This window comes from Hyla sarda, chromosome 3, assembly GCF_029499605.1.
Source record: "Hyla sarda isolate aHylSar1 chromosome 3, aHylSar1.hap1, whole genome shotgun sequence".
NCBI lineage: Eukaryota > Metazoa > Chordata > Amphibia > Anura > Hylidae > Hyla > Hyla sarda.
In genome coordinates this window covers 189454725-189474854 of record NC_079191.1, presented here as the reverse complement: position 1 = coordinate 189474854, position 20130 = coordinate 189454725, and the positions used below count along the sequence as shown (strand labels likewise).

At 40.3% G+C, this 20130-nt stretch overlaps 1 protein-coding gene across 2 annotated transcripts in view; it reads right to left on the bottom strand.

Moving 5' to 3' along the window:
- Positions 1–20130, bottom strand: part of LRRC1 (leucine rich repeat containing 1) — a 254328-nt gene that overhangs the window by 41732 nt on the left and 192466 nt on the right. For both annotated transcript variants that reach the window (XM_056565745.1, XM_056565744.1), the window contains exons 8-9: positions 7342–7486; positions 5731–5849 (exon numbers count right to left, since the gene is read on the bottom strand). In XM_056565745.1, the coding sequence (XP_056421720.1) occupies positions 5731–5849; positions 7342–7486 (264 nt within the window). The remainder of the gene's footprint in view (positions 1–5730; positions 5850–7341; positions 7487–20130) is intronic.

Below are 20130 nucleotides of genomic sequence, written 5' to 3'. Positions count from 1 at the left end.
GGGGGCTGATGGTAACGGGTTGCTGCGTGAAAGATCACGAGGGTCCCCAGCGGCAGGACCCCTGCAATCAGGCATCTTATCCCCTATCCTTTGCATAGGGGATAAGATGTCTTAGCACCAGAGTACCCCTTTAAGGGCTTCTCTGAATTGATCAAACTTTGCCTTCCTAAAGTTCATTGTTTTTGTGGCCCCTCGAGAGATTCCCTTATTGCAGAACAAGTTATAATATATTATGATCACTATTTCCTAGGTGTCCTACTTGCACATTAGTTACTCTGTCAGGTCTGTTGGTTAATATTAAGTCCAGTAGGGTGCCCCCTCTGGTCGGGCCCTGCATCATTTGGGACAGATAATTGTCTTTAGCTATAGTCAGAAACCTGTTACCTTTATGAGATTCACAGGACTCAGTCTCCCAGTTTATATCAGGATAGTTAACCCCTTCCCGCTATAGGACGTATGCATACGTCCAATCATCCGACATGTTCGCACATTTGGACGTATGCATATGTCCTAGCGATCTCCGGCACTGCAGGAGATCGGCGATGGGACCCGGCTGTTAATCACAGCCGGAGTCCTGCCGCAGCTGCGATCGCGCTGGTCTCGGTAGCATTAACCCCATAGATGCCGTGATCAATCCTGATCATGGCATCTATGGTGTTGACAGGGGGAACGCTCTCCCCCTGTTCTCCAACGGGGGCGCCGTGATATGATCGCGGGTCGCCGTTGGTTGCTACTGCAGCATCATGACCTCCTGTCTGTCTGCTACGGAAGCCTGCGAGATCCAGCCAGGGGCTGGATCCCAAAGGCTGTAGTGTCTGCAGCTCATCAGGTTATACTGTGCTGCAGTACAAATGTATTGCAGCATAGTATAACCTGTAAAAAATAAAATAAAAATTCAATAAAAGTATGAAGTGTAAAAAAAATTTAACTAAAATGCCCTTTCCCAATAAAAGCCCTGTATTATCACCAAAAAAGATAAAAAACACAAATCATATACATAATAGGTATTGCCACGTCTGTAATGACGTATACTATAAAACTATAATGTAAAGAATGCTGTAAAAAAAAAATTTTAAAAGCGCTAAATTCGCCAATTTTGGTGCAAACAGCGGAATAAAAAAGATCAAAAGGTAGCACGTAGCACAAAAATGATACCAATAAAAAGTAGAGCTCATAACGCAAAAAATAAGCCCATATTCAATGGCGTCGGACAAAAAATAAAAAGTTACGGCTGTTGGAAAATGAATGGCAGAAAAAGAATTTTGCTCAGAAAAGGAAAAAGAACATAGAAAGCAATATAAAATGGGTATCGCCATAATCGTACTGACCCACAGAATAAATATAACATCCCTTTTACCACACAGTGTACACCGTTTTTTCACAATATTTTGAAGTTTTTCACAAAAAATGCTGCATGTGTCAACAAAATGCACCACTTATATAAAGTACAATATGTCACGAAAAAACTATCTCAGAATCGCTCTGCTCAGAAAAAGCGTTCTAAAGTTATTACCATTTAAAGAGATACATGTCAAATTTATCAAAGAGCCTGGTCATTGAGGTAACAAAATGGGTCCGTCCTTAAGGGGTTAAAGTCCCCCATTATTATGACATCATTCTGATTTGCTGCCTTGTTTATTTGCCTCAGTAATTAATCTTCTGCCACTTCCATTATGTTTGGTGACTTATAGAAAACCACTATCAGAATTTTTTTTTTTTATCTCCATATATTTCTACCCATAATGACTCCACATTATCGTTTCTCTCCCATATATACTCCAAATAAACAAGGCAGCTATCGTCCAACCAAGTCTCTGTTATCTGTCATAATTCTCCTCAGACATTATCAACTCCAGTTTGTCAGTTTTATTGGTCAGACTTCTGGCATTAGTCAACATGCAATTCAATGGTATATGTTTTTTTCCTATGAAGCCTATCCCTATTAACTATTCTAACCCCTCCCTCCCCATGTACATTAATAAGTCCCACTCTCTATCTACACTATCTTCCCCCTCTATGTTGTAGGCTCCCTCCCCCCCAGTCCCTTGTTTAAACACTCCTCCACCCTTCTAGCCATCTTCTCCCCAAGCACAGCTGTACCCTCCCCATTGAGGTGCAGCCCGTCCCTACAGTAGAGCCGGTATCCGACAGCTAAGTCGTCCCAGTTCTCCATGAACCCAAACCCCTCCTTCCTACACCAGCTTATGAGCCACTTGTTTATCTCCCTAATCTCCCGCTGCCTCTCTGGTGTGGCTTGTGGTACTGGTAATATTTCAGAAAATATTACCTTGGAGGTCCTTGCCTTAAGCTTGCGGCCTAAGTCCCTGAAATCATTTTAAAGGACACTCCACCTAACTCTTACTTACTTACATCACCGATCAAAGTTGATTGCAGCGTCTCAAATTTATAAAAACTTATCCCGACTGATCAGGAAACCCACGGGGAAATCGCAGGGTCCTGATCAGCTTAGAGAACAGCAGGAAGGCATCACCTGCTTCCTCGCAGTTAGATCGGTGCACTTTTGCTCCAGGAGCCTGCAGTAGCCCAGAGCAATCGAGTGTCGATAACACTGATTAATGCTGTTCTGTTGAGCAGAATTGAACAATGCATGCAATCTGAAGACTGCATGTAATAATCCCCTATGGGGACTAAAAAAATTGAAAAAAAGAGTTAACATTTTTAAATACACGTGAATTAACCCCTTCCCTAATAAAATTAACCTCTTCCCTAAAAAAAGTAAAAAAAGCAATAAAGTCCCATCAAAACAAAAATGGTACCGATAAATAGTACAGATCAGGGTGCAGAAAATGTGTCCTCACACATCACCTTATACAAAAAGAAAAAAAAGTTATAAGGGTTGGAAGAGGACAATTTTAACATTAAAAACAAATATTCACACAGTTATATATATTTTTTAAAATAAATAAAACCTATATAAATGGAGTATTGTTGTAATCTTATGAACCTACAGAAAAAAGAATTTTTCATTTTTTTTTTTTTAAAGTGCACTTCCTAGAAACGGAAGCCCCCAAAATTTATAAACTATTTTTCCCCATTTTGCCCCACAGCTAATTTTTTTGTTTCTTCATAGATTTTGTTGTGAAATTATTGAGGTCATTACAAATTACAATTGGTGGCACATAAACAAGCCCTCATATGGGTCTGCAGGTAGAAAATTTTAAGACTTAGAAAAAAACAAAAGTGCAAAAAAAAAAATGCATGTGTCCTCAAGGGGTTGAATGTAAAAAAATAAAAAAATAGAATAGGTAATTTTACTTTTTTAACCCCTTCATGGCCCAGAGAATTTTTATATTTCTGGCCAACATTTTTATATTTTCCTACTCAAAAGGGGTATTCCAGGATTTTTTTTTTAGTTGACTATGCTAAAGGGGCTGTAAAGTAGTATAGTTCATAATATAGTGTCTGTACCTGTGTGTGACGGTTTTCTCAATACTTTTGTGATTTTCAATCCAATATTTATGTTCATCAGCATACAAAATGACTGTTGTCTCAGATTTTTCCCAGGTTGCAATGTGGCCGAGACCTGACTCACTAGTCAGCTGATGACAGGGAGCCTGTCTGCTTCAATGGGTGGATCGATCGCATGGCGGGAGAGAGATCAATCTGCAACTAATGCAACAGCTGTAGGCACCCTGATTGAAAACCACAGGTCTTTTGAATGGATGCAGCTCATTTATGTTTCAATGGGTGGGGTGGCTGATGTGTGGGAGGGAGGAAAATGGAATTGGGGGATTTGTAGGCAAAAAAAAGTCAAACATGAAATACCAGTTCACAAAAAGCTAGCCACAGTGTTATAGTAATCTCTCAACACAGCCATTTAGCCCCAAGACAAGTGCAGATCCTTCCTAAGCATGTCCATTACTGCCTGCCATGTACGTACTAAAATCACCTCATGGTGGAGAACCCCTTTAACCTTCTAAGACCGATAACTGACAGAGTTATAGTAGGGCTTCCTTTTTTTGGAGTTCCCAATATAGCAAAACTGATATGCATATTTTATTCTATGGGTTAGTACAACTCCAATGATACCATACCCGGATCATTTTTGTTTTGTTTTATGGTTAAAAAAAAAAATTAAAACTTAAAAAAGAAAAAAAAAATATGTTCATTGCCATGTTCTGATCCCTGTAACTTTTTTCCACCTTAAGAGCTGTGTTTGAGTTTATTTTGTTGCGCCATGTACTGTAGTTTTTAACAGTACCACATGTGTGTATTACAGGCTTTTGATCACTTTTTATTTTATTTTTTTTCTGAGATGTGAAAAATCTGCAAATTTTGGCATTTGGCATTTTTTGCGTTTACACAGTTGATCATACAGTATCAGGAATATAATTGCATGGTACAGACAATAACACAAGCAGCAATATCAAATATGTTTAGTTTTTTCAGTGTTTTATTTGAAAAATTGGAAAAGGGGGTGATTTATATTTTTATTGGGTTGTGTATATATATATTTCTAAAAAACTTGTTTTTAACCCAGACATTTTTTGGCCCCCCCTGGGGCCTATTACAAGTCCTTGTCAAATTGGCTACATAGATCAATGTAATGCTATCACTCAATTGCTGATCCATAGAAGCCCGAGGAGCACAGGTAAGGCCCTGGGATTCCATACCCTCATGTGAGTTGGGCGATGGGTCCACTAGACACCGGGGAATACTAGCATTTTACCATTTAAATGATGGACATCGGAGTGACCTACGCTGTCCATCATTACTGGCAGATGTCTGCTGCTAATAGCAGCCTGTGCCATATTTCCCTCATACCAGTACGTCATGGGTCTGGAAAGAGTAAAAAAAAAAATATATAAATAAATAAAAAAGGAATAAGCCCCAACCCCAATAAAAATAAAATCACACATTTTTCCCATTTTACTGAAATAAAAAAATGTAAATAAACACACTTTGTATTGCTGTGTGCGGCGCACTACAATTTTAAATATACCTTTTTCATATATAAATATATATATATATATATATATATATATATATATATATATATATATATATATATATATTTTTTTTTTTTTTTTTTTTTTTTTTAAGCAGTACAATAATAATAAAGCATGTAAACATGGGTTTTGTTTTACTCATATTGACCCAAAAGAAAAAAGAAAAAAATTATAATATAAATTTCAATGTAAAGTGCACTTCTTAAAAATAAAACCACTCTAAAGTTGCAAAATTGTGGTCTTATTTTAGGTTTTCCGCCACATAATGATATTCTTCATTGTGCCGTACATTTTATGATTGAATAAAAGTTGTTATTACAAAGTATAGTTTAAGATAAAAACACAGGGGGTTAAAATGACAATTTACCGTACATGTATAAATATTATCTTGATAGCATTGCTTTAAGATTTTAATGGAAAGAAAAAAGGCCTAAACAATGACAGGAAATCCAGACTGCACAAGAGATGACCTATAATCCATGTATGCCCTCAAAGGACACTGTACAAGTCGAACATAGCTGTTAGCAAACACTAGATTTCTGTCAGAATAAATTACATTGCAATCACAACAAGTGCTGCTTGTTCTGCACGGGCAAGACGTGCACGTGTATACTCCTGTTAGAAACAAATCCCAAAAGGGCAGTCTATGGGCCATGATCCACACCATGTTAGAGGCCAGTGCCTTTTTTCAACACTGAAAACAAACATTTGTTATAGACCGAATAACGTGCTACACAGATCTTTCATTCTGAACACTCACCAAAAGTTGATTTTCCGTAAGAATTAGCTCAGTAAGGCTCTCACATTCTCCAATACATTCTGTAAGCTGCATCAGCCGATTCTGGTCCACTTTAAGTATTGACAGCTTCTTCAGCTTTCCTGAGGATAAAAAAAAAATATGCGTTCACAATAAAAAAATAAAAATAAAAAAAAATGTCAAGTATTGCATGATTAGACAAAATATACAGATTTACAATACCATCAGTTACTACTGTCACTGCTTTAAATCCAACAGAATTTTACAGCTGTGCGAAATACACAATATGACAACTAGTTATACTGCTACTACTATTACTTGGACTAGACTTCTATTGAATGAATGATGTATTTTTTCCTGATTAAAGATTTACGGTATATAATTCCACTCTTTCTTGTAGCCTGTCCATAGTCTGTATTCCTGGCACAATTACCCTTTAACAAGCTTTTTTACATTAAGGAACCTTATTCTACAGTGCCATAAAACACAGCTCTGTAAAAAACAGCTGGATGGGTGTCCCAAGCTGCCTTGTCTGATGTCACCAGATTTCTGCTCTAACCGTTGGTATTGGAGTATATAGGGAGAGAACAAAAACCACAGGGGGCGCTGCCTGATGAGGTATATTCAATGGTGTGCAGACTACCACACCAAAGTGATATACCGACCTTGTGGGCTGCTAGACCTAAGTGTGCAACTCTAGTGGTAGAGTAAGTTGAAACAGGTAATGGCTGCTGCACTCCAACTGGTATTAGACTCCAAGAACAGAGGTCAATATAGAATAGCAGGATACAAATGGAAAAGACAACTGTTTGGAAGGCGCTGCTCACGACAAACAAAAACATAGTATTCAGGCAGCACAGGACAACATATTTTATTTTAACCATGGGGACAACGCGTTTCGGCACCTTCTGGTGCCTTCCTCAGGCCAGATACACAGAACCTCCGGACCAGAACCCCAGCACGTTATAAACCTTAACTTGGGGAACTGATAGTGGACCTGAGAAGGTGCCGAAACAGGTTGTCTCCATTGTTCAAATAAAATATATATGTTATCCAGTGCTGCCTGGGTCCTTAGTTTTTGTTCAATCATTGGTATTGGAAGAACCTACTATCCAAATTCTCTAATTCTCTGATCACCATGATCAAGAGTGATCATGACTCCCCTCATCAATTCGGTCACTGGATTTCATGTGAGCTTATCAGGGACTGGGGAAAAGCACTGTTTATGCACTAAGCCTCCAGTAAAGGCAACAATTTCCTGTGTCATGTGACAAAGATCATGATGTATTAGCAAAGATTAGTAAGTTTAGACTTTATTCATTTAAAGGATAAATATCATTTTTGCATTTTTGACATGTAAGTAGTTTTGATCGGTGATGATCCAGGTGCTGAGACACCCACCAACTGAAAATTAAGGGGCAGAAACGGTCAGTTGAAGAAAGATATTTCTTACGGGTAAGCTTGCATTATGCTATGTTATGAAGAGCTGTGCAGTGAGTGGCAAACAAAAAGTATCTGTGGTTTCTATTCGAGGTCTGCAGCCTAATCATTCTGGCTTTGATATCTGCAATACATGCCAGTTATATTAACATGCTGCAGTCCGTTTTGCCTTACCAATGCCATCAGGTAAAACCTCAATTAAATTCTGTGACACAAGTAGATCAGTCAGTGAAGTCATTCCGCTGATCTCTTCAGGAAGTCTCTCCAACTTGTTCTCTGACACATCCAAGCACAGCAAGTTTTTCAGGCTTCCCATTTCCTGCACCATGTTAAAAAGAATATAGTAAGTCATAACAAGAAATGTAACAAGAAATGTAAGTCCAAGAGTCCCTCAGCCCAGATGTAAAATATAAAAAAAACTGATAAACATCTAATCAATTGTTTTTCTCATCTATGTTCTTTTTAGGAGAACATCATTTTGGATGTCTTTAAAAAGGGATTATCCAGGAATAAAAAAATTAAAAATTAAAAATTAAAAAAAACAGCACCACCCCTGTCCACAGGTTGTGTGTGGTATTACAACTTGGCTTCATTCACTTCAATGGAACTGAGCCTCAATACGACGCACAACCTGAGGACAGGGTGGTATTGTTTTCTTCAAGGAATCGGCTGTTTTTCTAATCCTGGATAAACCCTTTAACTAACACTATACAGACACAAAAGTTTATTAAAAGCAGGGCTTTATGATTTTTTTTGTAAACCAAAGTACATGTGAGCATTTCTGCATATATACCTTACTTAATATAATAAAATGCACAAAGAACATCAGTTCTGAGATACAAATCTGAAGGGGGGGGGGGGGTACTTTCATTCACAATAATAGGCCACTGCCTTTAACAACCTTGTATGCATCTTTAAGTGGCACTTAACACAACATAACTGATTCTCTTCTGTGACTTGTTGCCACAGGATGTTTTTAAATTGATGGTGGATCCTGCATGTCACCCAGTCAGAGGCCATGTGTCCAGTACAGGAGAGTGGATTAAGGATGTTCGGTACCACCTCCGCGTGGTGGATGGGGGACACGTTTTGATCAAAAAGTGTGCTAAGAGCCTCAATTTGTTGACCAAGAGTACTGCTGCAACCTTTTTTTTGTATACTTTGTATTTTCCACAGCAGCGTGCACCCGTGTAATAGGTAGTTGTGCTGGTATTTTTTCTTTTCTGTGTTTTTGCTATGCAGGCTAGGGGGAGTGGCACCCTCTATAGCCGTGCACCCCTCCCTGTTTCACAGTAGGTTTTTAAATTGATAGTGGACCCAGCATGTCACCCAGTCAGAGGCCATATGCCCAGAAGAGGTAAGTGGATTAAGCATGTTCGGGTCCCATCCAATAACATTCCTGTACTAATAGACAGATCCTCCGGGTTTCACTCCCGACACCCGATGCGATCGTCCATAATATAGCAGAGATGCGGAGCTGCTCTATACAGCGCTCACATCTCTGCGCACATCCCTCATTAATTTTTTCCACCCAGAGTGGGGATTGGCCAGATGGTGGCAGCCATTCCCCGCTCTCAGAGGGAAATATGAATGGTGAGTGGCCAGCCGGAGTACACAGCAGAGATGCGAGCGAAGGAGAAATCCGCTCCGCATATCAGGGATGAAGGATGATCGCAGTGGGTGTCAGGAGTGACAACCGCTGTGATCTGTCCTTAACTGCAGGTACTACTGCTCCCAACATGGAGCAGAAGTATCTGCATTAATAGACAGATCACAGCGAGTCACTCCTGACACCCGCTGTGATCCTCCTGAATAATGTATAGATGTGGGCGGCCAATCACAGCTCTCTGAGGTTAATATGAATAGGTGTATATATACGGCAGTGCAGGGTACCATAGAAGAACGGCCAGCCGCATCTATACATTATACAGGAGGATCGCAACGGGTGTCAGCAGTGACACGGGCGATCTGTCAATTAGTACAGGTACTGCTACTCCCATCATGGAACAGTGTGTTTCCATGCTGGGAGTAGTAGTACTACCTAAAAAATGTACAAAAAAAAAGTGAAACACACACACACACACACACACACACACTACATTTTTATTATTGTCTGCTACATTTTTAGTGCCCTGCCTGCCCACATAAATTGATCCCTGTTTAAAAATGAATAAAAATTTTGTTATAATGAAGATGCAAATCAAAAAATGTTGCAGTATGTTGTAATACCTTTTTTATTGGGCTAACAGAATTTTGTAGAGACAAGCTTTCGGGATTCCTCCCTATATAATTTCCAAAGCAAAGAGATTTGCTTTGGACTTTTTTTTACTCCCATACACTTCTATGGGGGAAAAGTGCTACGATTTCAGGGGAAAAAACGCCATAGGCTCAACATGCTGCAACTTTGCAAAACCGCCGAGGAGCTGAAAAACGCCAAAAGAGTGAAAAAAACGCCAAAAGGGTAAAAAAAAAAAAAATACAAAAACTGAAAAACGCAAAGTGGAAAAAGAATTTTGCGATTTCTCATTGATTTACAGCTAACATCTGGCTGCAGCGTTTTTTGGCTGAAAAAAACGCCGTACGGCAGAATTGGCATTTTTTCTTGGCGTTTTTTCCCCCAAAAAAGTGGAAACTTAGCCTCAGCCCTGATTTTATCAAAAGCTGTAAAGAGGAAAAGTGGAGCAGTTACCCATATTAACCAGATTGTTTCATTCATTTATTTTATTGGTTGGTTGCTATGGACCACCTTTCCCCTGTACAGGTTTTGATAAAACTCCCCCTTGAGTCAATTTACAAAAACTGTCAAAAGGCAGAAAAAGGACCAACTTGTCAATTGTAAGGGTACGTTCACACTGCGGAATTTCGCTGTTGAAATTGTTCCGTGCAAAGAAAGAACATGTTCATTCTTTGCGCAAAATTTTGGTGGGGACAGACAGCTTTAGAAAAAGGTTCTGTTTCTTCCAAACATTTTCCATTTAAGAATAAGAACACCACTGTCCCCTTTGAAAACTTTTGATGCAGCAGAAAATGGACCCTTCTCCAGATGTGTGCCTCCACAAACCTGTCTCTAAGCTCTACAGGTAGTTTCTTCCCTTAGTTTTGCTGTAATATGCTTTGTCAGCTGTGAGACCGTATACAGATTGGGGTGCATCCAATCAGCTTAATTTACCTCAGGTGACTCCAATCAAGGAGCAGAAACATCTCAGATGATAAAGAGGAATGGGCAACCCCAGAGCTAAATCAATGCATCCTAAATTCTAAGCAAAGGGTCTGAATACTTATGTCCATGCAAAATCTTAGTTTTTACTTTAATATATTTGCAAAAAAATCAAACCATTGTTTTAACATTCTTACTCTAGGGTATGGAGTTCAGATTTTTGAGGGGGAAAAAAAATTGAAAGGGTCAGAAGACTTTCCGAACACATTTGGGGGGAGAAGCTATGCAGAGGAAGCTATGCAGAGGAAAAGTGGAGCAGTTACCCATAGTATCCAAAAGGTTTTGATCGGTCATATGGAAAAAAAATTGCATCATAGCGGGTTGGGCCCGGCCGGGACCCGTGGATAATAGCGCTATTGACCATTTAGATGCGGCCTTCAAAGTTGAGTGTCGTGTCTAAAGTGAAAGTAAACTACTCCCGGCTAGCTCAGTGGGCTGTTCAGGACTGCTGTAGCGAAATCACGGCGTCCTGAACAACTGGAGCACACAAGGAGGGACTCTACCTTCCTCCTGGGTGTCCGATCGCCAAATGACTACTTCGTGCCTGAGATCCAGGCATGAGCAGTCAAGCAGCAGAATCATTGATCAATGTTATCCTACGGGATAACAATGATCAATGTAAATGATCAATGTGTGCGCAATGTTATAGTCTCCTCTGGGGGCTATAACATTGCAAAAAAAAAAAAGAGAGAGAAAAAAAAAAAGTTAAAGATCATTTAACCCCTTCCCTAATAAAAGTTTGAATTACCCCCCCCCCCCCCCTTTTCCCATTTAAAAACAAAACAAAACAGTGTAAATAAAAATAAACATATGTGGTATTTCGGCGTGCGGAAAGGTCTGACTTATAAAAATATATTGTTAATTAAACCACATGGTCAATCAATAATCAATGGCGTACGCGCAAAGAAATTTCACAGTCCAAATTAGCGTATTTTGTCACTTTTTATATAATAAAAAATAAAAAGCAAATGAAAAAATTATAAAAAGCGATAAAAAAAAGTCCGTCCAATACAAAAATGGTACCGCTGAAAACTTCACGGCACAGATCACGGCACAAAAAAAGAGCCCTCATACCACCCCTTACACGGAAAATAAAAAAGTTATAGGGGTCAGAAGATGACAATTTTTAACTTATTAATTTCTGTGCATGTAGTTATGAGCTTTTTCCAGAAGTACGACAAAATCAAACCTATATAAGTAGGATATCATTTTAACCGTATGGACCTAAAGAATAAAGAGAAGGTGTCTTTTTTACCGGAAAATGTACTGCGTAGAAACGGAAGACCACAAAATTTACTAAATTGCGGGGGTTTTTCTTCAATTTTGTCACACAATGATTTTTTTTCTGTTTCGCTGTAGATTTTTGGGTAAAATGACTGATGTCATTACAAAGTAGAATTGTTAGTGCAAAAAATAAGCCATCATATGGATTTTTAGGTGCAAAATTGAAAGAATTATGTTTTTTTTTTTTTAAAGGTAAGGAGGAAAAACAAAAGTGCAAAAACGGAAAAATCCGAAGTCCTTAGGGGGTTAAAGGGGCTATCTAGGAGCAGTAAGGGTATTATATTTTCCTGTGGTGGATGTGGAGTGTTGAGGAGTAAGAAAACATAATATAATTTCTTCTCCCAAATAACCGCTTAAAAGGCTCAGACTGCTACCCTCCCCTTATTACAGTGAAGCTCTACTGTTTAAGGAGGCAAAAGCTCACCAGAATATCAGTGCATGGGAAGCAGATTTAAAGGGGTCATGTACTAGAAAACAGATACCTGGCTACTTCCAGAAAATGAGCCAGTTTCAATTTCAGCCAATGTCAGTTTGTGTACGGTAGTGCAGCTCAGTATCACTGAACTAAATGGATCAGAGTGGTAATATCACACAACCCTAGGACAGGTGTGCTGTTTTTGGAAAACTGCTGTTTTTTCAATCCTAGATAAACTGCCTAGAGCAAAACTACCCACCACTGGGCTGAACACCCCCCCCCCCCCCCCAAAAAAAAAAAAAAAAAAAAACCTAGAAACAAGAAAACCAATACACAAACAGAGCTGTTCTCAATTAACCTGTATTCCTTTGAGCAAGCAAATATTTCCAGGACCAAGCTGTCAGAATACAAAGTGCTCTCTGTTTATCAATTTGTATTCCACTGTGTATATGCAAGCGGCTTGCCGATTTGTAAGGTCAAGCAAGTTAAGGGCAACATCCTCACAAAGATTACGTCAATGTATTAATTAGACTGACAGGTCAGAAAGGTTACATCTGTCTATAGAATGTCAAATAAGTAGATTTCATTCATTAACTATTTTTCATTTAAAAAAATAAAAACACCAACCATTCACCCATATGTAACTAATTTATTACGTGCATATATTTCTAGGCATACAAACCACTTTGAAGCAAATAAAGTGCTGGAACACACTGAACGAAAGCACTGCATACCTGTTCAGGTGTATTCACACCACGTTTTGTATATACGGGTGCCTGATCCGGCGGGGGGAGGGGCAAACCAGGCGCTCCCGTACCCCGGCCGGATCAGCCCGTGACTCCATCTACTTTAACCCCTTAAGGAACAGGCCATTTTACACCTTAAGGACCAGAGCGTTTTTTGCTAAGGTGACCACTGTCACTTTAAACATTAATAACTCTGGAATGCTTTTAGTTATCATTCTGATTCCGAGACTGTTTTTTTGTGACATATTCTACTTTAACTTCTACTACTTTAACTTTTAACTGGTAAAATTTTGTGGCAACTTGCATCCTTTCTTGGTGAAAAATTCCCAAATTTGATGAAAAAAATGACAATTTTGCATTTTTCTAACTTTGAAGCTCTTTGCTTGTAAGGAAAATTGATATTAAAAATATATTTTTTGGGGGTTCACATAAACAATATGTCTAATTTAAGTTTGCATCATAAAATTAATGAGTTTTTACTTTTGGAAAACACCAGAGGGCTTCAAAGTTCAGCAGCAATTTAGAAATTTTTCACAAAATTTTCAAACTCACTATTTTTCAGGGACCAGTTCAGTTTTGAAGTGGATTTGAAGGGTCTTCATATTAGAAATACCCCATAAAAGACCCCATTATAAAAACTACACCCCCAAAGTATTCAAAATGACATTCAGTAAGTGTATTAACCCTTTAGGTGTTTCACAGGAATAGCAGCAAAGTGAAGGAGAAAATTCTAAATCTTTATTTTTTACACGCGCATGTTCTTGTAGACCCAGTTTTTTTTAATTGTTACGGGTAAAAGGAGAAAAAACCTCAAAATTTGTAACCCAATTTCTCTCGAGTAAGGAAATACCTCAAATGTGTATGTCAAGTGTTCGTCGAGCGCAGTAGAGGGCTCAGAAGAGAAGGAGCGACAATGGAATTTTGGAGAGTGAGTTTTTCTGAAATGGTTTTTGGGGGGCAGGTCACATTTAGGAAGCCCCAATGATGGCAGAACAGCAGAAAAACCCCCACATGGCATACCATTTTGTAAACTACACCCCTCAAGGCACATAACATGGGGTCCAGTGAGCCTTAACACCCCACAGGTGTTTAACGACTTTTCGTTAAAGTCGGATGTGTAAATGAAAAAATAAAATATTCTACTAAAGTGCATTTTTTTTTTCCAAAATTTTTAATTTTTACAAAGGGTAATGGGAGAAAATGCCCCCCAAAATGTGTAACCCCATCTCTTCTGAGAATGGAAACACCCCATGTTAAGCCGCAAAATTCTCTGCGGGCGAACTACAATGCTCAGAAGAGAAGGAGTCACATTTGGCTTTTGGAAAGCAAATTTTACTGAAATGGTTTTTGGGGGGGCATGTCGCATTTAGGAAGCCCCTATGGTGCCAGAACAGCAAAAAAAAAAAACACATGACATACTATTTTGGAAACAACACCCCTCAAGGAACGTAACAAGGAGTACAGCGAGCCTTAACACCTCACAGATGTTTGACGACTTTTTGTTAAAGTTGGATGTGTAACTAAAAAAAAAAAAATTCACTAAAATGCTGGTTTTTCCCCAAATTTTACATTTCTACAAGGGGTAATAGGAGAAAATTACCTCCAAAATTTGTAACCCCATTTCTTCTGAGTATGGAAATACCCCATGTGTGGACGTCAAGTGCTCTGCTGGCGCACTACAATGCTCAGAAGAGGAGCAGCACCATTGAGCTTTTGGAAATGGTCAGTCAGGGGAATGGAAGTCAGGGGCCATGTGAGTTTACAAAGCCCCCGTGGTGCCAGCACAGTGGACCCCCCACATGTTACCCCATTTTTGAAACTACACCCCTCACTGAATTTAATAAGGGGTGCAGTGAGCATTTACACACCACTGGCGTTTGACAGATCTTTGGAACAGTGGGCTGAGCAAATGAAAAATAAAATTTTTCATTTTCACGGACCACTGTTCCAAAAATCTGTCAGACACCTGTGGGGCGTAAATGCTCATTGCATCCCTTATTACATTCCGTGAGGGGTGTAGTTTCCAAAATGGGGTCACTTGTGGGGGGGGGGGGGGGGTCCATTGTTCTGGCACTATGGGGGCTTTGTAAACACACGTGGCCTTCAATTCCGGACAAAATTTCTCTTCAAAATCCAATGATGCTCCTTCTCTTCTGAGCATTGTAGTTCGCCCGCACTTTACATCCACATATGAGGTGTGTTCTTACTCAGAAGAAATGGGTTTACAAATTTTGGGGGGCTTTTTTCCTATATTCCCTTGTGGAAATGAAAAAAATGTAGGGTAACACCAGAATTTTAGTGAAATGTTTTTTTTATTTTCACATCCAACTTTAACGAAAATTTGTCAAACATCTGTGGGGTGTTAAGGCTCACTATACCCCTTCCAAAATGGGGTCACATGTCGGTATTTATCACCAATTTAGGCCTCAAATGTACATAGTGCGCTTTCACTCCTGAGCCTTGTTGTGCGCCCGCAGAGCATTTTACGCTCACAAATAGGGTATTTCCGTACTCAGGAGAAATTGCGTTACAAATTTTGGGGGTCTTTTTTTTCCTTTTACCGCTTGTGAAAATAAGAAGTATGAGGCAACACCAGCGTGTTAGTGTAAAAAAAAAAAGAAAAATTTTACACTAACAGGCTGGTGTAGTCCCCAACTTTTCCTTTTCATAAGGGGTAAAAGGAGAAAAAGACCCCCAAAATTTGTAGTGCAATTGCTCCTGAGTACGGAAATACCCCATATGTGGCCCTAAACTGTTTACTTGAAATAAGACAGGGCTCCGAAGTGAGAGAGCGCCATGCGCATTTGAGGACTAAATTAAGGATTGCATAGGGGTGGACATTGGGAATCACTGACATAGAATACCCCTAACAGGCTGCCTCCAGCTGTTGCTAAACTCCCAGCATGCCTGGACAGTCAATGGCTGTCCGGTAATGCTGGGAGTGGTTTTGCAACAGCTGGAGGCTCAGTTTTGGAAACACTGCCGTACAATACGTTTTTCATTTTTATTGGGGGGGGGGGGCGACGACAGTGTAAGGGGGTGTATTTGTAGTGTTTTACCCTTTATTATGTGTTAGTGTAGAGTAGTGTAGTGTTTTTAGGGTACATTCGCACTGACGGGTGTTTACGGTGAGTTTCTCGATAGGAGTTTGCGCTGCAGTGAAAAATTTGCCGCAGCTCAAACTTGAAGCAGGAAACTTACTGTAAACCTGCCTGTGTGAATGTACCCTGTACATTCACATGGGGGTGACAAACCTCCAGCTGTTGCAAAGCTACAACTCTCAGCATGTACTGACAGACCGTGCATGCTGGGAGTTGTACTTTTGCAACAGCTGGAGGCACACTGGTTGGAAAACCTTCAGTTAGGTTCTGTTACATAACTCAGTATTTTCCAACCAGTGTGCCTCCAGCTGTTGTAAAAAAGGTGGGCTGTTGGGCATGCTGGGATTTGCAACATCTGGAGGGCTACAGTTTAGAGACCACTGTACAGTGATCTCCAAACTGTGGCCCTCCAGATGTTGCAAAACTACAAATCCCAGCATGCCCAGACAGCAAACAGCTGTGTGGGCATGCTGGGAGTTGCAGTTTTGCAACGTCTGGAGGGCTACAGTTTAGAGACCACTGTATAGTGGTCTCAAACTGTAGCCCTCCAGATGTTGCTAGGCAACTCACCGGCCAGGGAGCCGCATTGCTGCCCTCTGCTGCCACCGATCCCAGTCGCTGATCGTCACCTCTGCTGCGTTAAGTGGACTTCAGCGCCGGTCCCCTTCCGTTTACCCGTTCTGCCCCATCTATTGTGGGTGGGCAGAACAGGGAAACTGAAAGTTAACCCACCCACCCCCGATCTGCTATTGGTCATCGCTTATAGACGACCAATAGCAGGGACAGGAGGGGTGGCACCCCTGCCACCTCACTCTTATCCATTCAGGGTTATCGTGGGTGTCTTGTACAACCCCGATCCCCCTTATTTTATGGGTCACCATAGACCCGTATGACCCGGAATCAGCGCAAATCGCAGGTGTGAATTCACCTGATGAACCCCCTGGGCATTTGCGCGGATATCAGCAGTCACCCTGGTCCGAGGTCCCCGCCCGGTGCACGTCAGGGACCGAAATTCCGACAGACGTACGCGTACGTCCTTGGTCCTTAACGACGCAGGACGTATATTTACATCCTGCGCCGGCTCCCGCGATATGAAGCGGGATCGCGCCGCGATCCCGCATCATATCGCGTCGGTCCCGGCGCTCATCAACGGCCGGGACCCGCGGCTAATACCACACATCGCCGATCGCGGCGATGTGCGGTATTAACAATTTAGAAGCGGCGGTCAAAGCTGACCGCCGCTTCTAAAGCGAAAGTGACCCGGCTGCTCAGTCGGGCTGTTCGGGAGCGCCGCGGTGAAATTGCGGCGTCCTGAACAGCTGACCGGGAGGGCCCTTACCTGCCTCCTCGGTGTCCGATCGACGAATGACTGCTCCGTGCCTGAGATTAATAAAGGTCATTTAACTCCTTCCCTAATAAAAGTTTGAATCACCCCCCTTTTCCCATAAAAAAAAATAAAACAGTGTAAAAAATAAATAAATAAACATATGTGGTATCGCCGCGTGCGTAAATGTCCGAACTATAAAAATATATCATTAATTAAACCGCACGGTCAATGGCGTACGCGCAAAAAAATTCCAAAGTCCAAAAAAGCGTATTTTGGTCACTTTTTATACCATTAAAAAATGAATAAAAAGTGATCAAAAAGTCCGATCAAAACAAAAATCATACCGATAAAAACTTCAGATCATGGCGCAAAAAATGAGTCCTCATACCGCCCTGTACGTGGGAAAATAAAAAAGTTATAGGGGTCAGAAGATGACATTTTTAAACGTATAAATTTTCCTGCATGTAGTTATGATTTTTTTCAGAAGTGCGACAAAATCAAACCTATATAAGTAGGGTATCATTTTAACCGTATGGACCTACAGAATAATGATGAGGTGTAATTTTTACCGAAATATGCACTGCGTAGAAACGGAAGCCCCCCCAAAAAAAAAAAAAATTATATCATCTGGCTCACGAAAGTTAAACAGATTTGTAAATTACTTTTATTGAAAAATATTAATTCTTCCAGTAGTTATCAGCTGCTGAAGTTGAGTTGTTCTTTTCTGTCTGAGAACAGTACTCTCTGCTGACATCTCTGTCTGTCTCAGGAACTGTCCAGATTCGGAGCAAATCCCCCTAGGAAACCACTTCTGCTCTGGACAGTTCCCGAGACAGACAGAGGTGTCAGCTGAGAGCACTGTTGTCAGACAGAAAATAACTCAACTTCAGCAGCTGATAACTACTGGAAGGATTAAGATTTTTTAATAGAAGTTACTTACAAATCTGCTTAAAAGGGTACTCTGGAAGAAAACTTTTTTTTTTTTTTTTTAAATCAACTGGTGCCAGAAAGCAGCCAGTAGTCATCTCATGTGGGAACTTCCTCACTCTTCATAGCTGTGAGGGCAAAAAATAAATATCCCTCTTCCTCAGTAATTTACATACAGTGTGCGCAGCATAAACAAGGGAAATAGGAGCCATAAAAGGGTGAAAACCAGGATATAAAGGGGTAATCCAGGAAAAAAAAATTTTTATATATAAACTGGCTCCAGAAAGTTAAAGGGGTGCACCAGTGGAAAACTTTTTATTTTTATTTTTTTTTAAATGAACTGATGCCAGAAAGTTAAACAGATTTGTACATTACTTCTATTAAAAAAAACCTTTACCCTTCCAGTACTTTTTAGCAGCTGTATGCTACAGAGGAAATTCTTTCCTTTTGAATTTCTTTTCTGTCCACAGGGCTCTCTGCTGACACCTGATGGCCGTATCAGGAACTGTCCAGAGCAGGAGAAAATCCCCATAGCAAACCTATGCTGCTCTGGACAGTTCCTGACATGGACAGAGGTGTCAGCAGAGACAAGACATAAAATTTATTAAAAAAAGATAAGAATTTCCTCTGTAGCATACAGCTGCTAAGAAGTACTGGAAGGGTAAAGATAATTTTTTATAGAAGTAATTTACAAACCTGTTTAACTTTCTGGCATCAGTTCATTTAAAAAAAATAAAAATAAAAAGTTTTCCACTGGTGCACCCCTTTAACTTTCTGGAGCCAGTTTATATATATAAAAAACATTTTTTCCTGGATTACCCCTTTATATCCTGGTTTTCACCCTTTTATGGCTCCTATTTCCCTTGTTTATGCTGCGCACACTGTATGTAAATTACTGAGGAGGAGGGATATTTATTTTTTGCCCTCACAGCTATGAAGAGTGAGGAAGTTCCCACATGAGATGACTACTGGCTGCTCTGTGTACTGATACTCTGTGACATGCCCTATGGCTTACAGAGTAGTGTAATAAGACAAGATGAAGCCTGCACAGAGGCCTGCTTGTCCAGTCACACTTCCTGTATTTTGTCTGAGGATAGCTGCTAGCTAAGACACACAGGCAATATATGCAGGGACAAGACAAAATCCTGGACAGATGAGAGACCCCTAGTGGTAAAACGTATAGAGCATTTTTCACGTCATATAAAAACTTTTTGCTAATGACAATGCCCATTTAATCATTAACAGGTTTTCCCCTCTCCTGAAATGTCTGTTTTAGCAAATACTTGCATTCCCCAGAAAATAAACGTTCTTTAAGTTTAACTGCTATTTCAGAAAGCTGACATATCAAAAGTTTTCACCAGCGAGGGGCAAGGTGCTGAGATCCCTACAGATTTTTGAAACCTGTGGTGAGCAGCTCTCAGCTGAGCTCTTTCTCTGTCTCCTTTCCCCATAATGCTGGGGACAGGCTTCAGTCTTCAGTGAGCACAGAGGCCGTGGGGAGAAACAGCGTTAAAGAGTACCCGTCATGATCTTGTTACATTTTATAATCCTCCCAGTTCACTGCCCCCTTCATGATAAACCACCCACTGCCTTTATTTTTTTATTATTTGTTGTTAGTTTTCTACCTTGATATTGCTCTGTTCAGCACAGAGCAGTTCAGTGTGAGATGAGCTATGATTGACTAAGGCAGCCCCCCCCCCCCTCCTCAGCACTCCAGACTGCATTTCCTGATTTTGGACTTCTGCCAGGCCAGCAGGAGTCCAAAGTCTGTGCAAGAGATAGGGGGAAATGTGCTCTGGACAAGTAGGGAGACATCTGGATGCAGCTTTTTTTTGTTTTGTTTTAAAGGGGTACACAGCTGGAATTTTTTTTTTTAAATCAACGTATGCCACAAAGCTAAACAGATTTGTAATTTACTTTTATTTAAAAATCTTAATCCTTCCAGT